This window comes from Microcaecilia unicolor, chromosome 11, assembly GCF_901765095.1.
Source record: "Microcaecilia unicolor chromosome 11, aMicUni1.1, whole genome shotgun sequence".
Lineage (NCBI taxonomy): Eukaryota > Metazoa > Chordata > Amphibia > Gymnophiona > Siphonopidae > Microcaecilia > Microcaecilia unicolor.
Window position 1 is genome coordinate 89,062,530 of NC_044041.1, and position 26,877 is coordinate 89,089,406.

A 26,877-nucleotide genomic window follows, 5' to 3' on the forward strand; every position below is an offset into this window, starting at 1 on the left:
TTCTTACTCCTGTTACTCTATCTTCTCTATCTGTATGTTCCATCTTAGCTTACACCCTATGCTGTCTATTAAAGTGTTTTATTGTGTAGATATTGTAATGTAGCATATTATGCCATACTTTGCATTGTTTGAATATTTTTTACTGCTGTAATTGTCTACTGCTTATGTTTGATTTATTCTTGCTGTACACTGCCTTCAAAAAGGCAGTAAATAAATCCTAATAAATATCCAAAAGAGTAGATCCATTCCTTGTTGCTCATTGCTAGGGATAAGCAGTGTCTTTTCCTGAGTTTACTTGCTTATTAATAGTTTATGGACTTGGGGGGACACCGGTGCCGGAAAGAATATTTGAAGCGGGGGAGTCGGAGAAACTAAACAAATTCTCTGTAACCTTGGAGGATGTAATGGGTCAGTTCAGCAAGCTGAAGAGTAGTAAATCACCGGGACCTGATGGTATTCATCCCAGAGTATTAATAGAACTAAAAAATGAACTTGCGGAGCTACTGTTAGAAATATGCAATCTGTCCCTAAAATCGAGTGTAGTACCGGAAGACTGGAGGGTAGCCAATGTTACTCCGATTTTTAAGAAGGGTTCCAGAGGAGATCCGGGAAATTATAGACCGGTGAGTCTGACGTCGGTGCCGGGCAAGATGGTGGAGGCTATTATTAAGAATAAAATTGCAGAGCATATACAAAAACATGGACTGATGAGACAAAGTCAGCACGGATTTAGTGAAGGGAAGTCTTGCCTCACCAATCTAATGCATTTTTTTGAGGGGGTAAGCAAACATGTGGACAATGGGGAGCCGGTTGATATTGTATATCTGGATTTTCAGAAGGCGTTTGACAAAGTGCCGCACGAAAGACTCCTGAAGAAATTGCAGAGTCATGGAATCGGAGGTAGGGTATTATTATGGATTAAGAACTGGTTGAAAGATAGGAAGCAGAGAGTAGGATTGCGTGGCCAGTATTCTCAGTGGAGGAGGGTAGTTAGTGGGGTCCCGCAGGGGTCTGTGCTGGGTCCGTTGCTTTTTAATGTATTTATAAATGACCTAGAGATGGGAATAACTAGTGAGGTAATTAAATTCGCCGATGACAAAATTATTCAGGGTCGTCAAGTCGCAGGAGGAATGTGAACGATTACAGGAGGACCTTGCGAGACTGGGAGAATGGGCGTGCAAGTGGCAGATGAAGTTCAATGTTGACAAGTGCAAAGTGATGCATGTGGGTAAGAGGAACCCGAATTATAGCTACGTCTTGCAAGGTTCCGCGTTAGGAGTTACGGATCAAGAAAGGGATCTGGGTGTCGTCGTCGATGATACGCTGAAACCTTCTGCTCAGTGTGCTGCTGCGGCTAGGAAAGCGAATAGAATGTTGGGTGTTATTAGGAAGGGTATGGAGTCCAGGTGTGCGGATGTTATAATGCTGTTGTATCGCTCCATGGTGCGACCGCACCTTGAGTATTGTGTTCAGTACTGGTCTCCGTATCTCAAAAAAGATATAGTAGAATTGGAAAAGGTACAGCGAAGGGCGACGAAAATGATAGTGGGGATGGGACGACTTTCCTATGAAGAGAGGCTGAGAAGGCTAGGGCTTTTCAGCTTGGAGAAGAGACGGCTGAGGGGAGATATGATAGAAGTGTATAAAATAATGAGTGGAATGGATCGGGTGGATGTGAAGCGACTGTTCACGCTATCCAAAAATACTAGGACTAGAGGGCATGAATTGAAGCTACAGTGTGGTAAATTTAAAACGAATCGGAGAAAATTTTTCTTCACCCAACGTGTAATTAGACTCTGGAATTCGTTGCCGGAGAACGTGGTACGGGCGGTTAGCTTGACTGAGTTTAAAAAGGGGTTAGATAGATTCCTAAAGGACAAGTCCATAGACCGCTATTAAATGGACTTGGAAAAATTCTGCATTTTTAGGTATAACTTGTCTGGAATGTTTTTACGTTTGGGGAGCGTGCCAGGTGCCCTTGACCTGGATTGGCCACTGTCGGTGACAGGATGCTGGGCTAGATGGACCTTTGGTCTTTCCCAGTATGGCACTACTTATGTACTTATGACTACCCTCTAGAGATTTGTCAAACCCCTTTTAGTCCTATTTATACTAGGTGCCCCAACCTTACCTTCTAGGAACAAATTCCACATCGTGATTGTGCGTTGAATGAAAAAAATGCTTTCTTCAATTTGAGTTATCTACTGATTAGTTTTATAGCATGTTCCTAGTACCTTTTGAAAGGGTAAACACCCATATCTTATTTACCTGTTTACACCACTCATGACTTTATCATATCCCCTTTGTATTACATAGTAGATGACGGCATAAAAAGACCTGCATGGCCCACCCAGTCTGCCCAACAAGATAAACTCATATGTGCTACTTTTTGTGTATACCTTACCTTGATTTGTACCTGTCCTTTTCAGTGCACAGACTGTGTAAGTCTGCCCAGCACTATCCCCGCCTCCCGCCACCGGCTCTGCCACCCAATCTCGGCTAAGCTCCTTAGGGTCCATTCCTTCTGAACAGGATTCCTTTATGTTTATCCCACGCGTGCTTGAATTCTGTTACCGTTTTCATTTTCACCACCTCCCGCGGGAGGGCATTCCAAGCTCTGTGAAAAAATACTTCCTGACATTTTTCTTGAGTCTGCCCCCCTTCAGTTGATGAGCCCTAAGTTGTTCAAGTTTTCTTCATTTTGGTTGCCTTTTTCTGTCTGTGTTCTAGTTCTGTAGTATCTTTTTATGTGCTTTCCGGTCATCTCGTTTCTCAATACTTATAGAAACAGAGAACGTGACTGCAGATAGACCACATGGCCCATTGCATCTGCCTTTCCATACCATGTACTATTTCTTCCTCTTCCTTTGAGATCTATGGTGTGCTTCTAACGTGTCAAAACTAGTAACATAACATAAAGAACATGGATTCTCTGAAATTGCCTTTTCTTTTTACTTAAGTAAATTGCCATGGAATTTATATAGAGAACTCTATTAATATGGATCTTGAGATCCCCAGATGTTTGAGTCTCCAGCAGGTGGCACCCTCCTACTACTGAAGCATGGTCAGTTTCAGTTGTATCAAAGAATACTGTATTTTTGCTCATTCGTTTTTGGGGTCAATAAATCATACTATGTAACGTTGGTGAGCCCCTTGAAATATTCAAAAGCCATCAAACTCAAGTTTTTTTTTTTTTTTTTTTTTTTTTGTATAAATTGTGGAATCCATTTAATTAACAGTGGGTTGGTAGAGTTTTCTAACACATACATACCTAGTACTGGTATGGTGGAGGGGGAAGCATGTATTTGTGGTTCCTTAGCATCTCCCAGACAAGTACAGAACTTGCACGTTGTTGAGTCCATCAACCTGCAGGTGAAGATAGAAAATGCAGAATTGTGCTGTGGTCATGAGGATCATGTGCCGTTCTGGCAATTCAGTATTTTTCTATTCTCCAGCAGGTGGTGGATGGTATTCTTTTCAGTTCCTGCTCTGTCTAGTGAGACCTACTTCTAGTCCATTTGGTAAACTGATTCTAGTTGAACAGGGGGAATAGCAGCCTTTTCTCTTTAGGGTGCTGTTTTTTGGAATATATTTAGATATTTTAGGTCCCCCTCCCCATTGCGCTTCCATCCCCCAATGGTCAGCTCTTATCCTTCTACTGCCGTCCTGACTTAAAAAAAAAAAAGACATAGAAAAGTTAGCTACTGAGGGCAGCAGAGCTGTGACTTTGAAAGTAAAAAGATTCCTGCAGTAAGGCATTTCTTTCTTTCTGTCTGCCTTACAAATGGAAGAGTCATAAGAACATAAGAATAGTCATACTGGGTCAGACCAATGGTCCATCTAGCCCAGTATTCTGTTTCCAACAGTGGCCAAGCCAGGTCATAACCCAAACAGCAGCAACATTCCATGCTACTAATCCCAGGGCAAACAGTGACTTCCCTATGTCTGTCTTGAAAATAATTAGGTCTGCCACCTCTGTTGGGCAGCGGAAGCCATGGGCTTTCTACTATCCTGAAAAGGATTGCATGTTCCCCTCTGAATACTTAATTACCCCAACCTGGTGTCTGCTCATGACAGTTTTACACAGTCCGGGCAGTAGCAAACTCAATAATTATAAAGAAACCCAGTATTCAATAGATATAGTAAGATAGTTTATTAGGATCAGCATCTCACCCAAAGGCAGTACAGGCAACCAGGTATTCATATGGTAGAACAGCACTTCACAACACGTCTCCAGCCGTCTGGAGTCTTCTCTCTTCTTCTGATCTAATACCCTCCAGACTCCCCTTTTTATACCATTTTGACCCTATTCATTCCAATGGACCCTAGCTTTCTCACCAGAGCTCTTGGCCCTTATCAGTTGATAAGAATGACTTCACATGTTCTCAAGCCCTAAGTATAAACAAATTATGTTTAGGACAACAACTGCGAAGAAATGTCCTCCTCAGCTCCCCCTCCCTCTACTTGCACCTGACCCACTACTCACTTGCATTAGCCATAACATCTTGCTCATGACTTCTCGCAGGTGCCAGTCCCAGGATTGTTGACAAGAGCAAATGCCCCCTCCCTTGCCAGCTCTCTGGGAACTCACTTTAGCTTGAGCTGCAGTGAAATATATTTTGTATCAGAGATGATTTTTGATTTTAAGAGGCCCAGCTCTTAACCTGAGCCATTGGGCCTGTATTTCACTGAGAGCAAGTGACAGTATATTTCTACAGTCTCAATAGCAAACTATAGACTTTTCCACCAGGAATTTGTTCAAACCTTTTTTTAAACCTAGATACTCTAACTGCTGTTACCACATCCTCCGGCAAAGAGTTCCAGAGCTTAACTATTCGTTGAGTGAAAACATATTTCCTCCTATTGATTTTAAAAGTATTTCCATGTAACTTCATTGAGTGTCCCCTAGTCTTTGTACTTTTTGAAAGAGTAAAAAATCGATTCACTTCTTCTCATTCTACACCACTCAGGATTTTGTAGACCTCAATCATATCTCCCCTCAGCCGGCTCTTTTCCAAGCTAAGGAACCTTAACCTCTTCTCATATGAGAGGCGTTCCATCTCCTTTTCATTTTGGAGTTATTCTGCTGGAGGGCTCTTGCACTGCTCATTACAGTGGTTTCCTCAAGCACTCTTTGTGTTTATTTCAACATACTCTACTGCTCCTCATGGCAGCCTGGTGGAGTCAGCTAAACGCTGATCCCACTGCAGGGCTCAGCGCTCCTTGTGCCATTGTTTCTCATGTCACCCATGATCAGTCTCTCCAGAATGCCAGGGAGGGCCCTTTGAGGCATTTGGAGGATACTGCTAATAATGCTGAGGGGACTCGCATCCATGTGGCAGGTGCTGCAGGAACAGCAGCCATCTTAGATTCTCGAGTTTCCTCAGGTGCTGTGGCTCTAGCATCAAATCACTGATTCATTGCTTCAGGAGCTTAATACAGACAGGTCACTCTGAAGGATCAGGTTCTGCTGAAGCCCCTTCTAGTTTTCCTTCCAATTTTGTTTAAATCCTGCACCAGGTTTTTGTGCTTAATTGGGTTGGGATTCGCTAGACCATTCCCTCCCTCAGCCTGTGAGAGCAAAGCATTCAGAACCTAAGAGACTCCGTCCGTCTCAGTTAGATGTGGGTAAATCTGAGGTCTGTGCATTGTCTTCCCTTGTCAGTGGAAGCTTCATCTGTGATGTCCATATTCCACCTTGAAAGACCCTTTAGAAGGAGAAAGAATTTTGCAGGATGAGGGTGATGATCCAAGAGTTCTTACAATGTTCCCATAAGGAAGGACTGCCTACCTTAATTACTAAATCTCTGGAGATCCTGAACATTGGTATTCCTTGAGCTCAAAGGCCAGGGAGACTCTTATCATGGTGGATTTAAGTAAGGGTCTGGTTAGAACGTTCTTTAGGTAGGCAGAGCAATGACTAGATTAGATCCTGTCACTTTTCTTATGAAACAGTCTATAATTCCTTTTGAAGGCGGTATGGCTTTTAAAGGATTCTCAGGTTTGAAGATAGAGGCAGCTCTGAAGCAAGGTTTTGATGTTTTATTTATTTACTGCATTTGTATCCCACATTTTCCAACCAAGTGGTAGATTCAATGTGGCTTACAGGTTACATGGTAAAAAGCTGTGTGGAGCGACAAAACCAGGGGGAACCAAATACATGGTATAGGGCCGTGTGGGACGACAAAACCAAGTTCCGATCAGACCAAGATCATGATTGTGGGGTGTTGACCGATTGCTTGAGTTCGTTGGGGAAGGATGTTTTGAAAAAAATTAGCTTTCAGTTGTTTTCTGAATTGTAGATAGTTGTTCATGGATTTTAGGTGTTTAGGTAGAGAGTTCCAGATTTTGGTGCAACTGTATGTGAAGTTGATTGTATATGTGGTTTTGTATTTGTCCTTGACATCTGAGGAAATGGCGGGTAAGATAGGATCTCACAAAATGGTAGATATATTAGGTTGATCATATATTCTCCGGGGACAAGCAGGCTGCTTGTTCTTACTGATGGGTGACGTCCACGGCAGCCCCTCCAATCGGAAATTTCACTAGCAAAGGCCTTTGCTAGTCCTCGCGCACCCATGCGCACCGCGCATGTGCGGCCGTCTTCCCGCCCGAACCGGCTCGTGTTCGTCAGTCTTCTTTTGTCCGCGCTCGGTACAGTCGTGTTTGTGCCGTTCGCGCCCCTTAAGTTGACCCTCACGCATCTTTTTGACTTTTCGCTTTCAAAAAAAAAAAGGGGGGGGGATTTCGGAGAGAGGCCTTTTGGTCTTTTTCCCTTCCCGTATTTCCAGTTTTTTGCCCTGTTAAGTTTTCTTTCGTTTTCGGGGTAGGTCCTTTTGAGGCCTCGGGTCGAGTTTTTTCTCCCCCTCTTTTTGGTGCCTTACCGCAATTACGAGTTTTGATTTCGCCGGCGTGATTTTTCCGCCCATGTCATCAAAGTCTCCCAGCGGCTTCAAGAAGTGCACCCAGTGCGCCCGGGTAATCTCGCTCACTGATAGGCACGCGTCGTGTCTTCAGTGTCTGGGGGCTGGGCACCGCCCGCAGGCCTGTAGTCTTTGCGCCCTTTTACAAAAAAGGACTCAGGTAGCGAGATTGGCCCAGTGGAACGTGTTGTTCTCGGGCTCTTCGTCGGCAACAGCACCGGGAGTATCGAGTGCATCGACGTCGACAGCGTCAAGACCTCCGACCTCGGCGGCGACTGTATCGATTGCGTCGAGGCACCGACCCTCTGCATCGTCGGTACTGAGACATCGGAAGGCTGCGTCGGCGGTACCAGGACCTCCACTAGTGCTGATGTCGTCGGACGGTGGTGCTTCGACTGGAGTGCAGGTGAGGGCTGTCCATTCCCCTGCTGGTAGCGGTGAGCCTTCGGGTGGGTCTCCCCCTACCCTGAGGGCTCCTGCGGTACAGCCCCCCCCCCCCCCCCCCCCCCCCGAGACCGACCTTCTTCGGCCTCGGCCCCGAGGAAGCGACGGTTGGATTCTACGTCCTCCTCGTCGGTACCAGGAAGTTCCGGTGACATGCTTCGTTTGAAAAAAATCAAAGAAGCATCGACACCGGTCTCCTTCCCGCGTCTGTACCGAGAGCTCTGGGTCGCCGAGGGAGTTGGCACCCAGTAGGCATCGGCACCGAGAGGACCGCTCACCCTCTGTTCAGGAGGTGTCGATGCGCTCCGCCTTGGACAGCCCAGAACAGCCTCCACGCCCGGAACAGACTCTGACTTCGACGCCTGCATCGGCTTCCATGTCTTTCTCCACAGCCGCCCTGCACGAGAGTCTCCGGGCCGTTCTCCCAGAGATCCTGGGAGAGCTGTTGCGCCCTTCCCCTCCGGTACCTGGGGTGCTTGCGCCACCGGTACCGTCAAGTGAGGCGCCGGCTGGCCCCTTGCCCGGGGTGAGGTCTCCGGCATCGGTGCCGCTTGCGGTACCGACTGCGGTTGCCTCCCAGGAAGGCTCCCCGTCGGCGGAGGGAGCTTCGCCGGTGCTGGCGAGGGAGTCTACCTCTCGGCGCTCACACCGTGGCCATGTTTCCACGGAGTCGAGCTGGGCACGGCTTCAGATACAGGTTCATGAACTTGTGTCTGATACCGATGGTGAGGCCTCGTGGGAGGAGGAGGAGGACATCAGGTATTTCTCTGACGAGGAGTCTGATGGCCTTCCTTCTGATCCCACTCCCTCCCCTGAAAGGCAGCTTTCTCCTCCCGAGAGTCTGTCTTTTGCGGCCTTTGTCCGGGAGATGTTTACGGCCATCCCCTTCCCGGTGGTTGTGGAGGACGAGCCCAGGGCTGAAATGTTTGAGCTCCTGGACTATCCTTCTCCGCCTAAGGAAGCGTCCACAGTACCCATGCATCATGTCCTAAAAAAGACATTGCTGGCGAACTGGACCAAGCCTCTAAGTAATCCCCACATTCCCAGGAAGATCGAGTCCCAGTACCGGATCCATGGGGACCCAGAGCTGATGCATACTCAGTTGCCTCACGACTCTGGAGTTGTGGATTTGGCCCTAAAGAAGGCTAAGAGTTCTAGGGAGCATGCTTCGGCGCCCCCGGGCAAAGACTGTAGAACCTTAGATTCCTTTGGGAGGAAGGCCTACCATTCCTCTATGCTCGTGGCCAAAATTCAGTCTTACCAGCTCTACACGAGCATACACACGCGTAACAATGTGCGGCAGTTGGCGGGCTTGGTGGACAAGCTCCCTCCTGAGCAAGCCAAGCCATTTCAGGAGGTGGTCAGGCAGCTGAAGGCGTGCAGAAAATTCCTGGCCAGAGGGGTATATGATACCTTTGATGTTGCGTCCAGGGCCACTGCTCAAGGTGTGGTGATGCGCAGACTCTCATGGCTGCGTGCTCCGACCTGGAGAATAGGATCCAGCAGCAGATTGCGGACACGCCTTGCCGTGCGGACAGTATTTTTGGAGAGAAGGTCGAACAGGTGGTAGAGCAGCTCCACCAGCGGGATACCGCTTTCGACAAGTTCTCCCGCCAGCAGCCTTCAGCTTCTACCTCCACGGGTAGACGTTTTTATGGGGGAAGGAAGACTGTTCCCTACTCTTCTGGTAAGCATAAGTACAATCCTCCTTCTCGACAGCCTGTGGCCCAGGCTAAGCCCCAGCGCGCGCGCTCTCGTCAGCAGCGTGCGCCTCAGCAAGGCCCCTCGGCTCCCCAGCAAAAGCAAGGCGCGAGCTTTTGACTGGCTCCAGCAGAGCATAGCTGACATCAACGTGTCAGTGCCGGGCGATCTGCCGGTCGGAGGGAGGTTGAAAGTTTTTCACCAAAGGTGGCCTCTCATAACCTCCAATCAGTGGGTTCTTCAAATAGTCCGGCAAGGATACACCCTCAATTTGGCCTCCAAACCTCCAAATTGTCCACCGGGAGCTCAGTCTTACAGCTTCCAGCACAAGCAGGTACTTGCAGAGGAACTCTCCGCCCTTCTCAGCGCCAATGCGGTCGAGCCCGTGCCATCCAGGCAAGAAGGGCTGGGATTCTATTCCAGGTACTTCCTTGTGGAAAAGAAAACAGGGGGGATGCGTCCCATCCTAGACCTAAGGGCCCTGAACAAATATCTGGTCAAGGAAAAGTTCAGGATGCTTTCCCTGGGCACCCTTCTCCCCATGATTCAGGAAAACGATTGGCTATGCTCTCTGGACTTGAAGGACGCCTACACGCACATCCCGATACTGCCAGCTCACAGACAGTATCTGCGATTTCAGCTGGGCACACGTCACTTCCAGTACTGTGTTCTACCCTTTGGACTCGCCTCTGCGCCCAGAGTGTTCACGAAGTGCTTGGCTGTAGTAGCAGCGGTGCTTCGCAGGCTAGGAAGGCACGTGTTCCCCTATCTCGACGATTGGCTGGTGAAGAACACATCCGAGGCAGGAGCTCTGCAGTCCATGCAGATGACTATTCGCCTCCTGGAGCTACTGGGGTTTGTGATAAATTACCCAAAGTCCCATCTTCTCCCAGTACAGAGACTCGAATTCATAGGAGCTCTGCTGGATTCTCGGACGGCTCGTGCCTATCTCCCAGAGACGAGAGCCAACAACTTCTTGTCCCTCGTCTCGCGGGTGCGAGCGTCTCGGCAGATGTTGAGATTGTTGGGCTACATGGCCTCCACAGTTCATGTGACTCCCATGGCCCGCCTTCACATGCGATCTGCTCAATGGACCCTAGCTTCCCAGTGGTTTCAGGCTGCTGGGGATCTAGAAGATGTGATCCACCTGTCCACGCGTTTTCTCAAATCCCTGTATTGGTGGACGATTTGGTCCAATTTGACTACGGATGCGTCTCTCCTGGGGTGGGGAGCTCATGTCGATGGGCTTCACACCCAGGGAAGCTGGTCCCTCCAGGAACGCGATCTGCAGATCAATCTTAATTCCCGAGTAGTGCGCCAGATCTTCCAGGTGTGGGGCACCCCCTTGGTAGATCTCTTTGCATCTCGAGCCAACCACAAGGTCCCTCAGTTCTGTTCCAGACTTCAGGCCCCCGGCAGACTGGCCTCGGATGCCTTCCTCCTGGACTGGGGGGAAGGTCTGCTGTATGCTTATCCTCCCATACCTCTGGTGGGGAAGACTTTGTTGAAACTCAAGCAAGACCGAGGCACCATGATTCTGATTGCTCCCTTTTGGCCGCGTCAGATCTGGTTCCCTCTTCTTCTGGAGTTGTCCTCCGAAGAACCGTGGAGATTGGAGTGTTTTCCGACCCTCATCACACAGGACGAAGGGGCGCTTCTGCATCCCAACCTCTGGTCTCTGGCTCTCACCTGGATGTTGAGAGCGTAGACTTTGCCTCTTTGGGTCTGTCAGAGGATGTCTCCCGCATCTTGCTTTCTTCCAGGAAAGATTCCACTAGGAGGAGTTACTTCTTTCTATGGAGGAGGTTTGCCGTCTGGTGTGACAGCAAGGCCCTAGATCCTCGCTCTTGTCCTACACAGACCCTGCTTGAATACCTTCTGCACTTGTCTGAGTCTGGTCTCAAGACCAACTCTGTAAGGGTTCACCTTAGCGCAATTAGTGCATACCATTACCGTGTGGAAGGTAAGCCGATCTCAGGACAGCCTTTAGTTGTTCGCTTCATGAGAGGTTTGCTTTTGTCAAAGCCCCCCGTCAAACCTCCTACGGTGTCATGGGATCTCAATGTCGTTCTCACCCAGCTGATGAAACCTCCTTTTGAGCCACTGAACTCCTGCCATCTGAAGTACTTGACCTGGAAGGTCATTTTCTTGGTGGCAGTTACTTCAGCTCGTAGAGTCAGTGAGCTTCAGGCCCTGGTAGCCCAGGCCCCTTACACCAAATTTCATCATAACAGAGTAGTCCTCCGCACTCACCCTAAGTTCTTGCCAAAGGTTGTGTCGGAGTTCCATCTGAACCAGTCAATTGTCTTGCCAACATTCTTTCCCCGTCCTCATTCCTGCCCTGCTGAATGTCAGCTGCACACATTGGACTGCAAAAGAGCATTGGCCTTCTATCTGGAGCGGACACAGCCCAACAGACAGTCCGCCCAATTGTTTGTTTCTTTTGATCCCAACAGGAGGGGAGTGGCTGTGGGGAAACGCACCATATCCAATTGGCTAGCAGATTGCATTTCCTTCACTTACGCCCAAGCTGGGCTGGCTCTTGAGGGTCATGTCAAGGCTCATAATGTTAGAGCCATGGCAACGTCGGTGGCCCACTTGAAGTCAGCCACTATTGAAGAGATTTGCAAAGCTGCGACGTGGTCATCTGTCCACACATTCACATCTCATTACTGCCTGCAGCAGGATACCCGACGCGACAGTCGGTTCGGGCAGTCAGTGCTTCAGAATCTGTTCGGGGTTTAGGATCCAACTCCACCCCCCTAGGCCCATGTTTTATTCTGTTCCAGGCTACACTCTCAGTTAGTTGGAAAAATTGTTAGGACAATCTCAGTTATGTCCTCGCCGTTGCGAGGCCCAATTGACCATGTTTGTTGTTTTGAGTGAGGCTGGGGGCTAGGGATACCCCATCAGTGAGAACAAGCAGCCTGCTTGTCCTCGGAGAAAGCGAATGCTACATACCTGTAGAAGGTATTCTCTGAGGACAGCAGGCTGATTGTTCTCACAAACCCGCCCGCCTCCCCTTTGGAGTTGTGTCTTCCCTTGTTTTCTCTTGCTACATATGGGACTGACGAACACGAGCCGGTTCGGGCGGGGAGACGGCCGCGCATGGGCGCGCGAGGACTAGCAAAGGCCTTTGCTAGTGAAGTTTCCGATTGGAGGGGCTGCCGTGGACGTCACCCATCAGTGAGAACAATCAGCCTGCTGCCCTCGGAGAATACCTTCTACAGGTATGTAGCATTCGCTTTCTGGGGAGAGGTCGAATATTATTCTGTAGGTCAGGTGCAGATATTGAAGGATATGCGTGCTTTGATAGGTAGACACTGTAGTTTTTGAAGTAATGGCTTTGCTCTTTTGAATTGTTTTTTTCCTAAAATGAGTCTTGCCGCTATATTTTGTTCTGTTTGTAATTTCTTTAAGGTCCTCGCATACTTTTTCTAAGCATAACAGACTGGATATTCTAGTGAGGCAGAATCCCCATTTGGGGCATCAGTCATAGGGGCAGTAGTGACTGTTTCCCTCCCTTCTTGAGAATTGCATTGTAACACCCCACAAGTTCTGGATTTGTCGGGGGGGGGGGGGGGGGTGGTGTTAAGTAAAGAGAAATTATCTTATCTGCTAATTTTCTTTCCTTTATTCCTATCAGACCAATCCAGATATAAGTACATAAGTATGTAAATATTGCCACACTGGGACAGACCAAAGGTCCATCAAGCCCAGCATCCTGTTTCCAACAGTGGCCAATCCAGGTCACAAATACCTGGCAAGATCCCAAAAAAGTTCAATACATTTTATGTTCTTATCCCAGAAATAAGCAGTGGATATTCCCCAAGTCATTTTAATAATGGTCTATGGACTTTTCCTTTAGGAAGCCGTCCAAACCTTTTTTTAAACCCCGCTAAGCTAACTGCCTTTACCACATTTCTCTGGCAACGAATTCCAGAATTCAATTACCTGCTCTTCCTTTGTCATTCAGCTCTGTTTGGCTGAAGCACTATTCTGTGATCAAGTTTGGATTCTTCTTGTCATTTGCTTCAATGATTTTCTTTCTTAACTTCTTCCTTTACATACCTTTGAACTTATGGGGTTTTTTTTCCTGCATATCGCGTTATCAAAATGCTGACATGCTGGAGTTGCACATAGTCCTTATGACAGCAGCATAGTTCTGTGTTTTCCATCTCTATCTGCTGGTTGATGGACTCAACAACCCACAAATTCTGATTAGTCTTGAGGGAAAGAAAATTAGCAGGTGAAATCTAATCTCTTTACACATTTTTCCTACTCCTAGCCCCTCTGCCAAGTCATGGGGTGGGTGGTGAGGAGGTGATGAGCATGATTTCCTCGGTGCCAACATACAAGCTAGGATCCTTGACCCAGATCACTTAACCCTGTGGCCATGTGAACTTAAGACACGACATAAAAATTTATATATGTCCTCTCTGAACATATAACATTGAAAGTGGTTTACAATGATAACAATTAAAACAAGAGCCAGCAATATAGATGATCAAACAAAAAAAAAAAAAAAGTCACTTAACTTCTCTTGCTCAAGCTTAGATTTAAGCTTCTTGAGCTAAACCCTGTTTAAATATTTGAACTGGGGCTGTGTACACTGAATCTGCAAACATAGAATATCCTTGTGTGTAGAACCTGAACATACAGTAACTGGTACAGACTGTTCCCATCTATTTTTTTTTTGTCTAAAGCCTTATATAGCCTAGGAAAGGGGAAGCCCCTGTGGGTTTCTTGCTCCCCATCTTATCTGATTTATTTGCCATACTCATGGTACTTCTCCAATACTTTTTGCTGTTTCAGTATAAATTCATTCTCATTCCTATTTTGCTTTATGTTCCAGTAGTTTATTCATGCTGCAAAATTATTGGAATGGTTTTAAATGGATATCAGGTCCTGAAATTCCAGTATTATAAAAGGAAGAAATGTAGTCTTTTATCCCTGCAGTGGCCTACTAATTGGGGAGAGGGGGGAAATAAAAAGGGACACGGTCCCCTGAGCGCTAGCCTGAGACACTAAAGGAGATGTTGAAGGATCAAGAAAACAGGCCCCATGCTGGTGGGTGTTTGGGGGAGGGGATGCATGCGCAAATATAAACACTGGCCCCTGTGCACTAGAGACCTATGGTTTGCTATTGGATCCTTGTCAATTAATGGATGAGATTTAAGTCTCTGATATGTACAGTGCGCATATCTTTATTGGTTGCCCAGTTCAAACCACAACTTTTATATATATACCTTACTTGAAATGTGTTTTATTGGCGTTTACTGACATACAAGTATATTTTTGAAAGATTGTTTAATCCTTTCCTTTTGGCAGGGGTTATGTAATCATGTCCCAGTGATACTGGGTGTCAGGTGCTCAAAACTCAGACCCTGTGCTTGGCCCTTAGCCAAAATGCTCCACTAAGAAGCATCTTGGGGTAGTTTTGTGTCCATTTTTATCATCTTACACTAAGGGAAGCCAAAACGTTAGTACTACTGAGCACATGTGCCATACAGATACATTTCATAGACGTTTCCTGTTCTGTGTAATTAACAATCTAATCAAAATTATTAAACGACTTCTTTATAAGGATGTATTGCGGTCCAATTGTCAAATGCATGCAGTTGTAGCTATGTCTTTGATCTCAGAGAAAGCTGTATTCTTCATAGGGTTTTGGTGCCTTTATGTTAAACTAGCTTTAAAATGATCTAGAGGTGATGTAGTGCATGAATCTTTGAAATACAGTTGTTCACGGGGCTGGGGACAAAAGTCTTTACTACCATGAAGACAGGAGAGGATGGATTTGGAATAGAGAGTTGCATGGGGACAGAAATTTCACCCTTCCCCACAGAAACCCCGTGGACCTAGAGGGGATCCCTGCTAACCCCATTCCCGTGCAGCTCTCTAATTTGGAAGGGGATGGGCGAACTGGATTATGGGCCCAATGCTCAAAGCAAACTGGTTTTAGACTGGTTTTGGCCAGTGCACAGAAGCAGTGATTGAAAATCTTATGCTAATGAGCTCGTTAGTATTAAAATGAGTTTATTTAGCAATTCCATGCAATGCTTAGAACAGCAGCGCACAGAAACTCCCTGCCCTAATGACTAAAACTTACCGACAGCTCCTGAACTGTCAGTAGGTTTTAGTTGTTAGGGCAGGGTGACTTTTACAGCCCTCGCTTCCTAACTTCTCCTTAGGTGGCAGCAGCAGCTGCTGCTTTTTCTTTCCTCCGCACACTTACCCCACCGCTTCCTACTTCCAGCCACCGCCAAAAAAGTTTCTTGCTCCCCTCCCCCCTTCACTGGACATGCGCACAAGAGCTGCATCTATCGCACAGCTCTTGAGGGTATGTGCCAGGAAGTTCTGAGCACTTTACCAACCAGTGCTCAACACTAACAGTGCAACAAACCAGGATGTCTAGTATACTTCATAGACTTCTGTGAACTCCAGAGAATCAACACCAATGAAGGGTTAGCTGATGAACCTCAGTAGTATTGCACTGTGTTAAGTATCTTTATGCTCAGAGACTTGCATACTTAGATCCTCACTGGTTCTCAAGCCACCTCCTTCCTGTGTTGTTTATTTTTTTCAAAAATCTTATTATGCATAAAACATCTTATTCAATTATTCAAAAATCTATTAATGAATTCGTAATGTACTCATCTTTGAGTTATGTTTTCAGATCTAGTCGGCTTAGGGGCTCTTCTTCTCCGACATAGCACGTGTTTCAGTAACTCGCTTTATCAAGGAAGTCCCCTCAATATTAGCCTCTACTCATTATGCCGACAGTCACCAACATTTGCCATGTCAGTGAAGAAGAGCCCCTAAGCCGACTAGATCTGAAAACTTAACTCAAAGATGAGTTCATTAATAATTCATTAATAGGTTTTGAAGAATAATTGAAAAGATTTTTATGCATAATAAGATTTTTGAAAAAAATAACACGGGAAGGAGGTGGCTTGAGAACCAGTGAGGACCTAAGTATGCAAGTCTCTGTGCATAAAGATACTTAACACAGTGCAGTGCTGCTGAGGTTCATCGGCTAACCCTTCATTGGTGTTGATTCTCTGGAGTTCACAGAAGTCTATGAAGTATATTAGACATCCTGGTTTGTTGTTATTTATTTTTATTTTTGTTACATTTGTACCCCGCGCTTTCCCACTCATGGCAGGCTCAATGCGACTTACATGGGGCAATGGAGGGTTAAGTGACTTGCCCAGAGTCACAAGGAGCTGCCTGTGTCTGAAGTGGGAATCGAACTCAGTTCCTCAGTTCCCCAGGACCAAAGTCCACCACCCTAACCACTAAGCCACTCCTCCACTCCAGGATTAAAATGAAGGTGCGTTCAATACTAACAGTGTACATATAATTTGCATGCTGTTAGTGTTGGGCATTGGTCGCTAAAAAAGTGGGTGCAGTGGAGTTCTGTATATCTCCTCCTGTGTCTCGACTTGGAAACCTGACACCAACACCTCAGCTAAAAAAACAAAAAAAATTTTGGAAAGAGTAGCTCACATTTGTTGAAAACTGCATCTGTTCAGTAATTTTAGCAATGAGGTTGACCACCGATAGAAAAACTGATGAAAATATTTGTCAGTTTGTTTCAAGTATTTTGCCAGAGTATAATCACCGAGCTAGTCTCATCTGATTGATAATGCAGCTGATATGAAAGCAGCATTTCAACATGAGTTCTGGATAAGTTGCACAGATCATAATCTGTCGCATACTCTTTCATGGACTCCAGCCATCAAAAAAACTGAAGTTGATCCAAATGACCTCCACAGTGAGGTAAACGAGCTTATAACGTTGTGCAAGAAGGTAGTTACACTCGTTAAGCAAACGAAAGTCAACCTTTCACAGAAGGAAACACTCAAGCATTGCGTGTCTAGTTGGTGGAACAGCAGCCTGCAGACATTGAAATCTGTGGCAGAGAATATGGAGAAGCTGCATGTAGACAGATTTTAAAGATTGCAAAGTATCACTGTCAACTGCTGAGAAAGTTATAAATAGGAACAACAAACATTGTTTGAAATGTCTGTAGGCAAATGCCAGGAGCCGAAGAAATAAGATGGGAGAGTTAGAATATATTGCACTAAATGAAAAGATAGATATAATAGGCATCTCTGAGACCTGGTAGAAGGAAGATAACCAATGGGGCACTGTCATACCAGAGTAGAAATTATATCACAGTGATAGGGTGGGCTGAATTGGTGGAGGGGTAGCATTATACATTAAGGAGAGCCTTGAATCGAATAGATTAAAATTTCTACAGGACAGAAAACATATCTTGGAATGCCTATGGATAGAAATTCCATGTGTAAAGGGGTAAAGGATAATGATAGGAGTGTACTGTCTTCCACTTGGCCAGAATGAACAGACAGATGCAGAAATATCAGAAATTAGAGAGGCTAACAAACTGGATAACACAGTAATAACGTATGATTTCAATTACCCCGATATTGACTAGGCAAGTGTAATATTGGGGCATGCTAGGGAGGTAAAATTCCTTGATGAAATCAAGGACTGCTTTATGGAGCAGCTGGTTTAGGAACCAACAAGAGGGGGAACACTTCTAGACCTAGTCTTTAGTAGAGCGCATGATCTGTTGTTTCTTTCTCTATAGTATCACCAAACTTCATCCCTTCCTTTCTGATCACACTACCAAAACCCTTATCCACACTCTTATCACATCATGCTTAGACTACTGCAACTTGCTTCTAACAGGTCTCCCACTAAGTCATCTCTCTCCTATTCAATCTGTTCAAAATTCTGCTACACAACATATATTTCTTCAGTGTCGCTACAGTCATATTAGCCCTCTCCTCAAGTCACTTCATTGACTCCCTATCCGTTTCTGCATACAGTTCAAATTCCTCTTATTGACTTACAAGTGCCTTTCACGCTGCAGCTCCTCAGTACCTCTCCACTCTTATTTCTCCCTACACTCCTCCATGGGATCTTTGTTCATCAGTCTCTCTTACCTGTACTTCTCCTTCACTGCCAGCTCCATACTTTGTTCATTTTATCTTACTGCATCATACAACTGGAATAGACTTCCTGAGTCAGTACATCAAGCTCCAGCTCTGGGTGTCTTCAAATCTAGGCTAAAAGCCCACCTTTTTGAGGCAGCTTTTAACTCCTAACTCCTATTCACTTGTTCAGTACCCATGTCCGTTTTATAATTCCCACCTTAAGTAATTCCCTTATCCCTCATTTGTCCTGTTTGTCTGTCTTGATTAGATTGTAAGCTCTGTCGAGCAGGGACAGTCTTAACATGTTTAGTGTACAGTTCTGCGTACATCTAGTAGTTTTATAGAAATGATAAATAGTATTAGTAGAGGTAATGATGCTGGGGCCATTTGATAACCGTGATCATAATGTCATCAGATTTGGTATAATCTCTGGAGTGAGTACACACAGGCAATCCAATCTGGTAAATTTCAGAAAGGAGGCCATGATAAAATGAGGAGAATGGTAAAAAAAAATAAGAGTAGCAGCTGCAAAGATCAAAAATTTACATCGGGTGTGGATACTATTCAAAAATACCATCCTGGAAGCCCAGACCAGATATATTCCATGTTTTAAAAAAGGAGGAAGGAAGGCCAAACAGTATGCTTAAAAAGTAAGGTGAAGGAAGTTATTAGTGCTAAAAGAAAATCCTTCAGAAAAAAAGAAGGATCCGACTGAAAATAATAGGAAACAGCATAAGGAATGATGGTAAGTCAAATGCAAAGCTCTGATAAGGAAGTCAAAGAGAAACTTTGAAAAGAAGACTGTACTGGAGGCAACAATGCATAGTAAAACATTTTTTTAAGGTATATTAGAATCAAGAAGCCGGTAGAAGAATCAGTTGGACTGCTAGATGGCTGAGGGGTTAAAGGGACACTCGGGGAAGACAAGGCCATAGCAGAGAGATTAAATGAATTCTTTGCTTTGGTTTTCACTGAGGAAGATGTGGGAGAGGTACCAGTGCCAGAAATGGTATTCAGTTCTGATGATTCAGAGAAACTGAAACAAATTTGTATAAACCTGGAAGATGTAATGGGGCAATTTGACAAATTGAAGAGTAACAAATCGTCTGGTGTGGATAGCATACCTCCCAGAGTACTAATAGAAGTGAAAATGTAATTTATCTTTAAAATCCAGCATGGCACCGGAAGATTGGAGGGTGGCCAATGTAATGTCAATTTTTAAAAAGGATTCCAGAGGTGATTTGGGAAATTATAGACCAGTGAGCCTGATGTCGGTTCCAGGCAAAATGGTAGAGACTATTATAAAGAACAAAATTACCGAGCAAATACATAAGCATGGATTAATGAGACAAGGCCAACATGGGGAAATCTTTTGCTACGTTTCTTTGAAGGAGTAAATAAAAGTGGATTAAGGTGAGCCGGCCAATACTCTTTATCTGGATTTTCAAATAACATTTGACAAAGTGTGGATTAAGGTAAACCGGTCAATACTGTGTATCTGGATTTTCAAAAGACATTTGACAAAGTACCTCACGAAAGACTCCTGAGGAAATTATAAAGTCATGGGCTAGGAGGTAATGTCCTATCACGGATTAAGAACTGGTTAAAAGATTAGAAAACATAGTAGGGTTAAATGGTCAGTATTCTCCAGTGCAAAAGAGTAGATAGTGGGGTTCACAATAATAAATACTCCACTATTTATGTGAGAAAAACACTTGAACATGCCAATCAAATCCTAAAAAATAATAAGAAAAAAGCCTCAGAACCCCAACTTGAGCATGTTTGCGCATAGATTCCACGGGGTGGTTCACTTCATCGGCAGGAAAAAACCTTGACATGTTACAAAAATAAATGATCCCTTGAAATTATTTAGATGAAATTTCTTAATACTTTAGGAAACCTTTCACCCTTATCGGAGCCAAAGCCATTGACACATGGGGGCTTGATGGACCTTTGGTCTGTCCCAGTATGGCAACGCTTACATTCTTATGTAACCAGGTGCAAATGAGCAGTTCCTGACCAAATTGTTTGCTATTGATGACTTCTTGTTGCTGGCAGAAGTTATGATGATGGGGCCATTTGACAAGGCTGCAAAAGAACTGTTGACAGATACTAAGCCTTCACTACATCTGATGGTCCCAATAAAATATCAGTTGAGATGGCATCTGACAATTGTAAGCTCAGAAAGCCATGTGATGCCATCCTTAAAGAATCGTCTTGCAGATCACCTGGATCATTATTTTACAGTTAGGCACACTTGGTGGTAGTGTTGCCAGATCCAAGGCTAAAGGGTCATTTTGATGTGATGACAGTCAAAAGGTGGAACAGTAGAGAATGACATGGGGATGGGGACAGAACCCGTGAGGACGGAGACAAATTTTGTCTTGTCACTTTCTAATTTTGAAGCCTGTTAATGAACTGTTCTTTATGTTGATGCAGATGACTATATATATATATATATATATATATATATATATATATATTATATATTATATATTTTTTTTTAAACAAGCAAACATGCTGGCCATAGCTAGCAAAATTTGCATGGGGGATCCAGCACATCTTCCAAGAAAACATCATCTATTGCAGGAGGGACTATGGAAGACGGGAGAGCTAGACTGAATCCTGAGATTGTTGATGACTTCTTATTTGTCCACAGATTAAAAAATCATAACAGTGCTTCGTAGAGCATATTTCTCCCCTCTAGGTCATACAGAACGGGTTGTATTTTGTACCCCTGGACATTTTAACAGGGTGGATTAGGATTCCTTGGGGTAGTAGAAGTCAGCTATTGTTGGGTTGGAAGGGTAGAGGGTGGTGGTGGTGGGAGGGTTTATTATAGCTGCTCATTGTTGTTATTGTTTTCTATTTGTAATTTATACAGAACAGTTGCACAGCATATTGTTCCTTTTTATACTTTAATAAAAATATTTAAATATAAAATCATAAGTTTTCGAGGCTTCTGCATATGAGAACAGAGCCCACGGGGATGGGACGGGGACAGGGCCTTTGGGGATGGGATGGGGATGGAGACAGGGCCTGAGGGGACGGGGTGGGGACAGAGAACCCACGGGGACAAATTTTATCTCTGTGTCATTCTAGTACTATAAACAGACTGCAAACACTGACAACAGATCAAGCTGTAGTCAAAGTGTAGTTAATTGCTGAACTGCCAACAGAATGTCCAAAAGAAGAAGAATCCGAGGCAAATTTTTGGAGTCTTATCCAAGAGCCAAGAAACAGCTTCAGTGATTGACAAAGTGGATACATACATAACAAGCACAGATAAGGAATTCTGCTTGTGTTTGTTACTTGTTCCCTGCTTAGAGCTCCTGCCACCATCGCATTAGAAGGTTTTTCCTAAATTGAAAAACAACAACAACAATCAAGGAATGTATAATGAAACTGAGCTCTGGCTATTTAGATGGAGGAGTAACCTAGTGCTTGTTACAGTGGGCTGAGAACCTGGTGAACTGGGTTCAAGTCTCACTGCAGCTCTTTGTCACTCTGGGCAAGTCACTTAACCCTCCTTTGCCCCAGGTACAAAAACAGAGATTGTGAGCCCAGTAGGGACAGAGAAAGTACCTTCATATAATAAATGTAAACTGCTTTGGTTGTACCACAAAGACGGTATATCAAATCCCCAACCTTTTACTCTTTTTACCCTTTAGATAGTTTGAAATGATTGTTTTCTCACATTCCATGTTCAGTGTTTTTCTTGCATATTGAACAAAGCCATGCCTGTAATTTGGTGCTTAATCAAATAGATCTGGCATTAGAGACTATTCCCTACCCTTTTGTTAGACCAACTCTAAGGGTGAGTTTAGTAGGGAAGGGGTGGGGGGTTTATAGGAGGTAGGAATGAGGTAAGGAGGTTGAGTCCAAACCTCTCATTTTAGCTGATGAGAATTCTTCTTGCTTCTAGGTAGTGGGGTAATTTAGGGTAGGATCGGGGGGGCATTTAAGAGTATGAATAGGAAGAGAGAATTGACAATACAAAAATTGAACAATTACACTGATGTTTTCACCTTTTAATTGTTCAATAAAAATACTTTAAACATAAATGTGGGCTGGGTTATGGGGATGGGAAGGAAGACGGGGGATGGTACCAATATGGCAGGGATGGCATGAGGACTATATTATGTCCCTGTGCACACCTCTACTTTTGAACACAAATCTCTTCATATATGATCTTACAGGGACATTAGCTGTGCCTTGAGGAGTTTATGAACCTCTGCTATTTCAGAAAGTTTTGTATCGGTCAATATTTGAGTCTGCTACAATCGATGGTGTACCTTCCTTAGAGTGCAATTCTTGATTGTTAACTTGAGGTCAAGAATATCTTGCTAAAAATTATCCAGCAAAAAAAAACAAACCTTTTGTCCAAAACTGCCTTCTCAGTTTTAATAATTGTATTACCTAGAATGAAAGCAATTGAAGCTCTGTACTGTACATGACCTCCGAACCAGCTCCTGCTCTCCCAAATTGAGTCTGTGTATAGTGTTCTGTTAATTATGGGCATATATGGCTCACTGTAGCCAAGCAGGGCCTCCATGTGCTTTGTAGTTTTATTAGTTGCTGCTGTCAGAGAGATGAGTAGGAGGGGACGTTATTGTGCAAATATTTAAGATCAGCAGTGCTATTCACTAATGCTATATTATATTTGTAAGACGGAGAACATTGTCTTGTTTTGGATGAGGGAGGAAAGACGACTTTTGTAGTGTATGACTCTGATGTTACGTTTTTTTACCATTACCAAATTCCCTGCTCAGACGATACACGCCGAGCTCTCTAAATTGGTAAAGAAGCATGCAGACCAGAAGACGATTGAGACAGCCATGTACAAGAAGATGCTGGGGAACCCTGCCAGCACCCCAGCCCCCAAATCAAAAGCAAAGTCCTGGGTAAGGAAAGTCCCATTTCCATGCTTCAGTCAGCACACGCAGACAGCTTCAGCCTCATTTATCTGTAGGGATTATGTCGGTTGTTGCAAAAATTAAACTGTTAACACTTGCTGATCCCCTCAGACAGAATGGGAAGATTGAGACAAGCCTGCAGCTTAGGGTTTTGAGATGCTTTCTTTACCCAAGTGGTGCAAGCCTGTATTTTAACAGAGAAGAAGAAGCTCCGTGTACTGCCAAATTGGGGGGAGGGAGGGGGAGGTAGATTTTTAAACTGTTGAGATGAGCGTTTGATTACCAGTTCTGTCTGCTTATGTCAAAATAGCATACTTCCTGTGTCCAAATCTCAAAAAGAGGCAAATGCAACTGGTAAAACAAGAATGCACACACACAAAAAAGATAAAAAAAACTTTAAACAAAAGAAAAATGTAAAAATAATTAGTGTGATCACATAAAACCCAACATGGCCATGTTTAAACATATGGCTACATCAGGGGTTAACAATTTCTTAAAATCTTCCTTCATATAACACCATATGCATTGCCATATGCTTCCAGAAATGTACCTTTCATAACTGGTTTCATCTAATTCTACTGCTACAGCTTCACAGACAGCATAATGGCAGTTTCAGCCAGAGATCAACATAACAGGATTTTATACTAAATTCAAGCAGCACCCACTTTTTTTTTTTACGGTAACTTCTATTGCAGGCATATGCCAAAACATGGCCATGTCTGGTTTTATGTGATCTCTTTATTTTATGTATTTATGCATAGTATTTTAAAGCATTTTATTCTGTTTTGGTTTTTTTTTTGTGTGAGTGCACACTCCTTGGTTTTGCCAGTTGTATTTAACTTTTTTTTTTTTATTTAAATATTTTTTATTCAACAATCATAAATTGGTAAGATGTACAGAAAATAAGAGGCATGAACTGTAACAACATTTGTGGCATCTAACCAACAAATCAATCTGGTTACAAACTGTTTTCCCTTGGCAGTGATGGCCTCAGTGACACACTTTGTTTTCTTCAGTATGAAATGGCCACTCCTCTACCTTCTATGTTTGCAGACATCACCTCCTGTGAATTACAAACTTGAAATAGTAATGCCGCCATTGTGTGTTTTCCTTTATAGAGGCTAATTCTATGTTTTTATCTTAACCAATTGACACAGTTTTGGTGTTTTTGTTTTCTCTTTGTAGGCTATTCCATGGAAATGGCTATTTGGAGCAACAGCTGTGGCAATTGGTGGTGTGGCCCTGTCAGTAGTTATTGCTGCAAGAAACTAGATGCTGCTTTGTCACGCAATAAAGAGGACCAAAGCCATTGACCTGCTGCTACCCAGAAGAAGCTTGTGCAATCTGTAGACCTTTTGTGTGTAGTTCAGTTTTCTGATTTTGGCTTAGGAAGTGATTAACCTCAGCACTTGTGAAGCGCCTGTCTAGTGCAGGGGAGATTTTTGTGCGCTTGGGTCCATCTCCTTTCAAATAGACTATCCAGGCATCATCATGGACCCTCTTGTTTAGCCATTGGACTAAAACTCGGAAGTAGGAGGAGGCTGCATATGACACTGGGACCCACAGGCGATAGCACAGTGCATCTAGGCACAGATTTTGGTAATGTAGCTGGTTCTGGTTTTCCCCACCCTAATAAATATTCCTACCTTCAGCGTAAAACTCCCTTCTTGTTGTTTGCAATTAAATGTAACATTAATGTTTGATCATTTTCTTCATTTCTTCATATAGATGTAGTTCTGATCAATATAGTGATACCAAAAACTCTGTGTTTAGTCTGGAAGTCTTACTGCTCTTTGGGACTTTCAGCTCAGTCATAATCAATCTATGATGGGGCTATAATGCCTTAAAACTTTATTTGCAGCTATTTGAGAATAGCTTTTCCCTTTTTCAGTCCCTGTTCTTAACTGTTATATTCAGGGGGCCACGAACCATGGCTCCCTGTGGAACCTGGGAAAACCTCCACAGAGCTTGGCCATTAGGTAAAATACAGTGGAACATTAGTAAACGAAGCCAGGATTATAATCTCTTGTGAACAAGGCTGTTTGACTGACAGCAGGGCCAGAGGTAAACAGTTAGGAATGATATTCTGTTCAGCATGCTTTCCCTGCTCACCATGCAAGTTTCTGTGTGCTGTATGCTTTGGTTAGCTTCCTGTTGAAATGGAATCTGATTAAAAAATATCTAGCAGTACCTCCCCCTATTTTATTTTATGTTTAAGTTTTCCTGCTGTCCAGGGAAGGAGTTTGAAATGATGCCGCCTACACGGTGATATGCTTCCCACTGTTTATGGCGTTCTTTCCAATGCATATCATTCAAAACCAAACCTTGGTAATCCCACTACGATCGGAAGAGACATGTGGCACTGTTATGAGCATCCGGAGCCCATTAGTGGTGTTAATCAGTCCAGAGGCAGCATTAAACCTGCTTGTTGACCTCAGAAAGCTCCTGCGCTTTAATGTGCCTGGTCACATGAAGAATAAATATTGGCTTCAGATTTGTGATGCTGCCTTGTCCTCTAATCAACTATATGCTAAATCATAAGAAGCCATTGAAAGGCTTTATGCTATGCTTTGCTGTGCTTGGGCTGGCCTGAGTACATTTTGGTGAAACTTGATCTGACTCTGCTTCTAATGTTTTTGAGTCCAGTACGACAGTTGTGCATGCTTAGTTAAGCAGTGTGTGGTCTGGAATTCTTCTGTAAAAAATAAAAGGCTAGCCCTAGCTTTTGTTAATCTCCCTACTATAAAAAGTGAACTACAAAGCGTGGTCCAGTCCTGCCAATATGGCTGCTGGTCAGAATGGTCCTCAAGAATCAGTGTGACAACTTGAAACCAGATTTTTTTTTTTTGCAGGATGTGTATGTTTTATTTTGAGGAGGGAAGAGACACCTTTTGTCGTCTTCACAAGTGGAGACTCTTGCCCTATGTGTGTGACTTATTTTAGACTTGTACACTGTACTGTTAGCAAATATAATGAATTTAAGCCTGCTAACAGCTAGAAATAATGCCCATCGTACTCTAGACACATCAGTTTCAAGAATACACAGTCCAGGATAAAAGTTAGCCCGTCTGGATTTTTCAAAAGGCATTTGACAAAGTACTTCATGAGTGACTCCTGAGGAAATTAGAAAGTCATGGGATATGAGGTAATGTCCTATTGTGGATTAAAAACTGGTTAAAAGAGAGAAAACAGAAAGTAGGGTTAAATAGTCAGTATTCTAAATGGAGAAGGGTAGATAGTGGGGTTCCCCAGGGGTCTGTGCTGGGACCACTTCTTTTTAACATATTTATAAATGATCTAGAGACGGGAATAACTAATGAGGTAATTAAATTTGCTGATGACACCAAGTTATTCAAAGTTGTTAAATCGCAAAAGGATGGTGAAAGATTGTAAGAGGACCTTAAGAGACTGTGAGACTGAGCATCCCAGTGGCAGATGACGTTTAATGTGAGCAAGTGCAGAGTGATGCATGTACGAAAGAGGAACCCAAACTATAGCTATGTGATGCAAGGTTCCATATTAGAAGTCACCGCCCAGGAAAAGGATCTAGGTGTCATCATTGATGATACATAGAAATCCTGGGCATCCAGATGGCAGATGAAATTTAATGTGGACAAATGCAAAGTGATGTACATAGGGAAGAATAATCTGAATCATAGTTACCTGATGCTAGGGGTCGACCTTAGGGGTTACCATCCAAGAAAAAGATCTAGGTGTCATAGACAATATGCTGAAATCTTCCCAATATGTGGTGGTGGCCAAACAAAGCATACAGGATGCTAGGAATTATTAGGAAAGGGATGGTATCCTATATAATAATTCTCACCTCCAACATTCTAATGTGCCTGGTACCGTGGCTCCCTCAGAGTTGGTCTGCTAGGCAGTTTAGAATGCACTGACGTCAGTGATGTCACTGACAGCTGA

At 44.1% G+C, this 26,877-nt stretch overlaps 1 protein-coding gene across 2 annotated transcripts in view; it reads left to right on the plus strand.

Moving 5' to 3' along the window:
• FKBP8 (FKBP prolyl isomerase 8) overlaps positions 1 to 25,674 on the plus strand; it is a 58,411-nt gene extending 32,737 nt beyond the window's left edge. For both annotated transcript variants that reach the window (XM_030218044.1, XM_030218045.1), the window contains exons 8-9: positions 22,810 to 22,941; positions 24,139 to 25,674. In XM_030218044.1, the coding sequence (XP_030073904.1) occupies positions 22,810 to 22,941; positions 24,139 to 24,225 (219 nt within the window). In that variant the 3' untranslated portion in view covers positions 24,226 to 25,674. The remainder of the gene's footprint in view (positions 1 to 22,809; positions 22,942 to 24,138) is intronic.
• Positions 25,675 to 26,877: the final 1,203 nt, after the last annotated feature.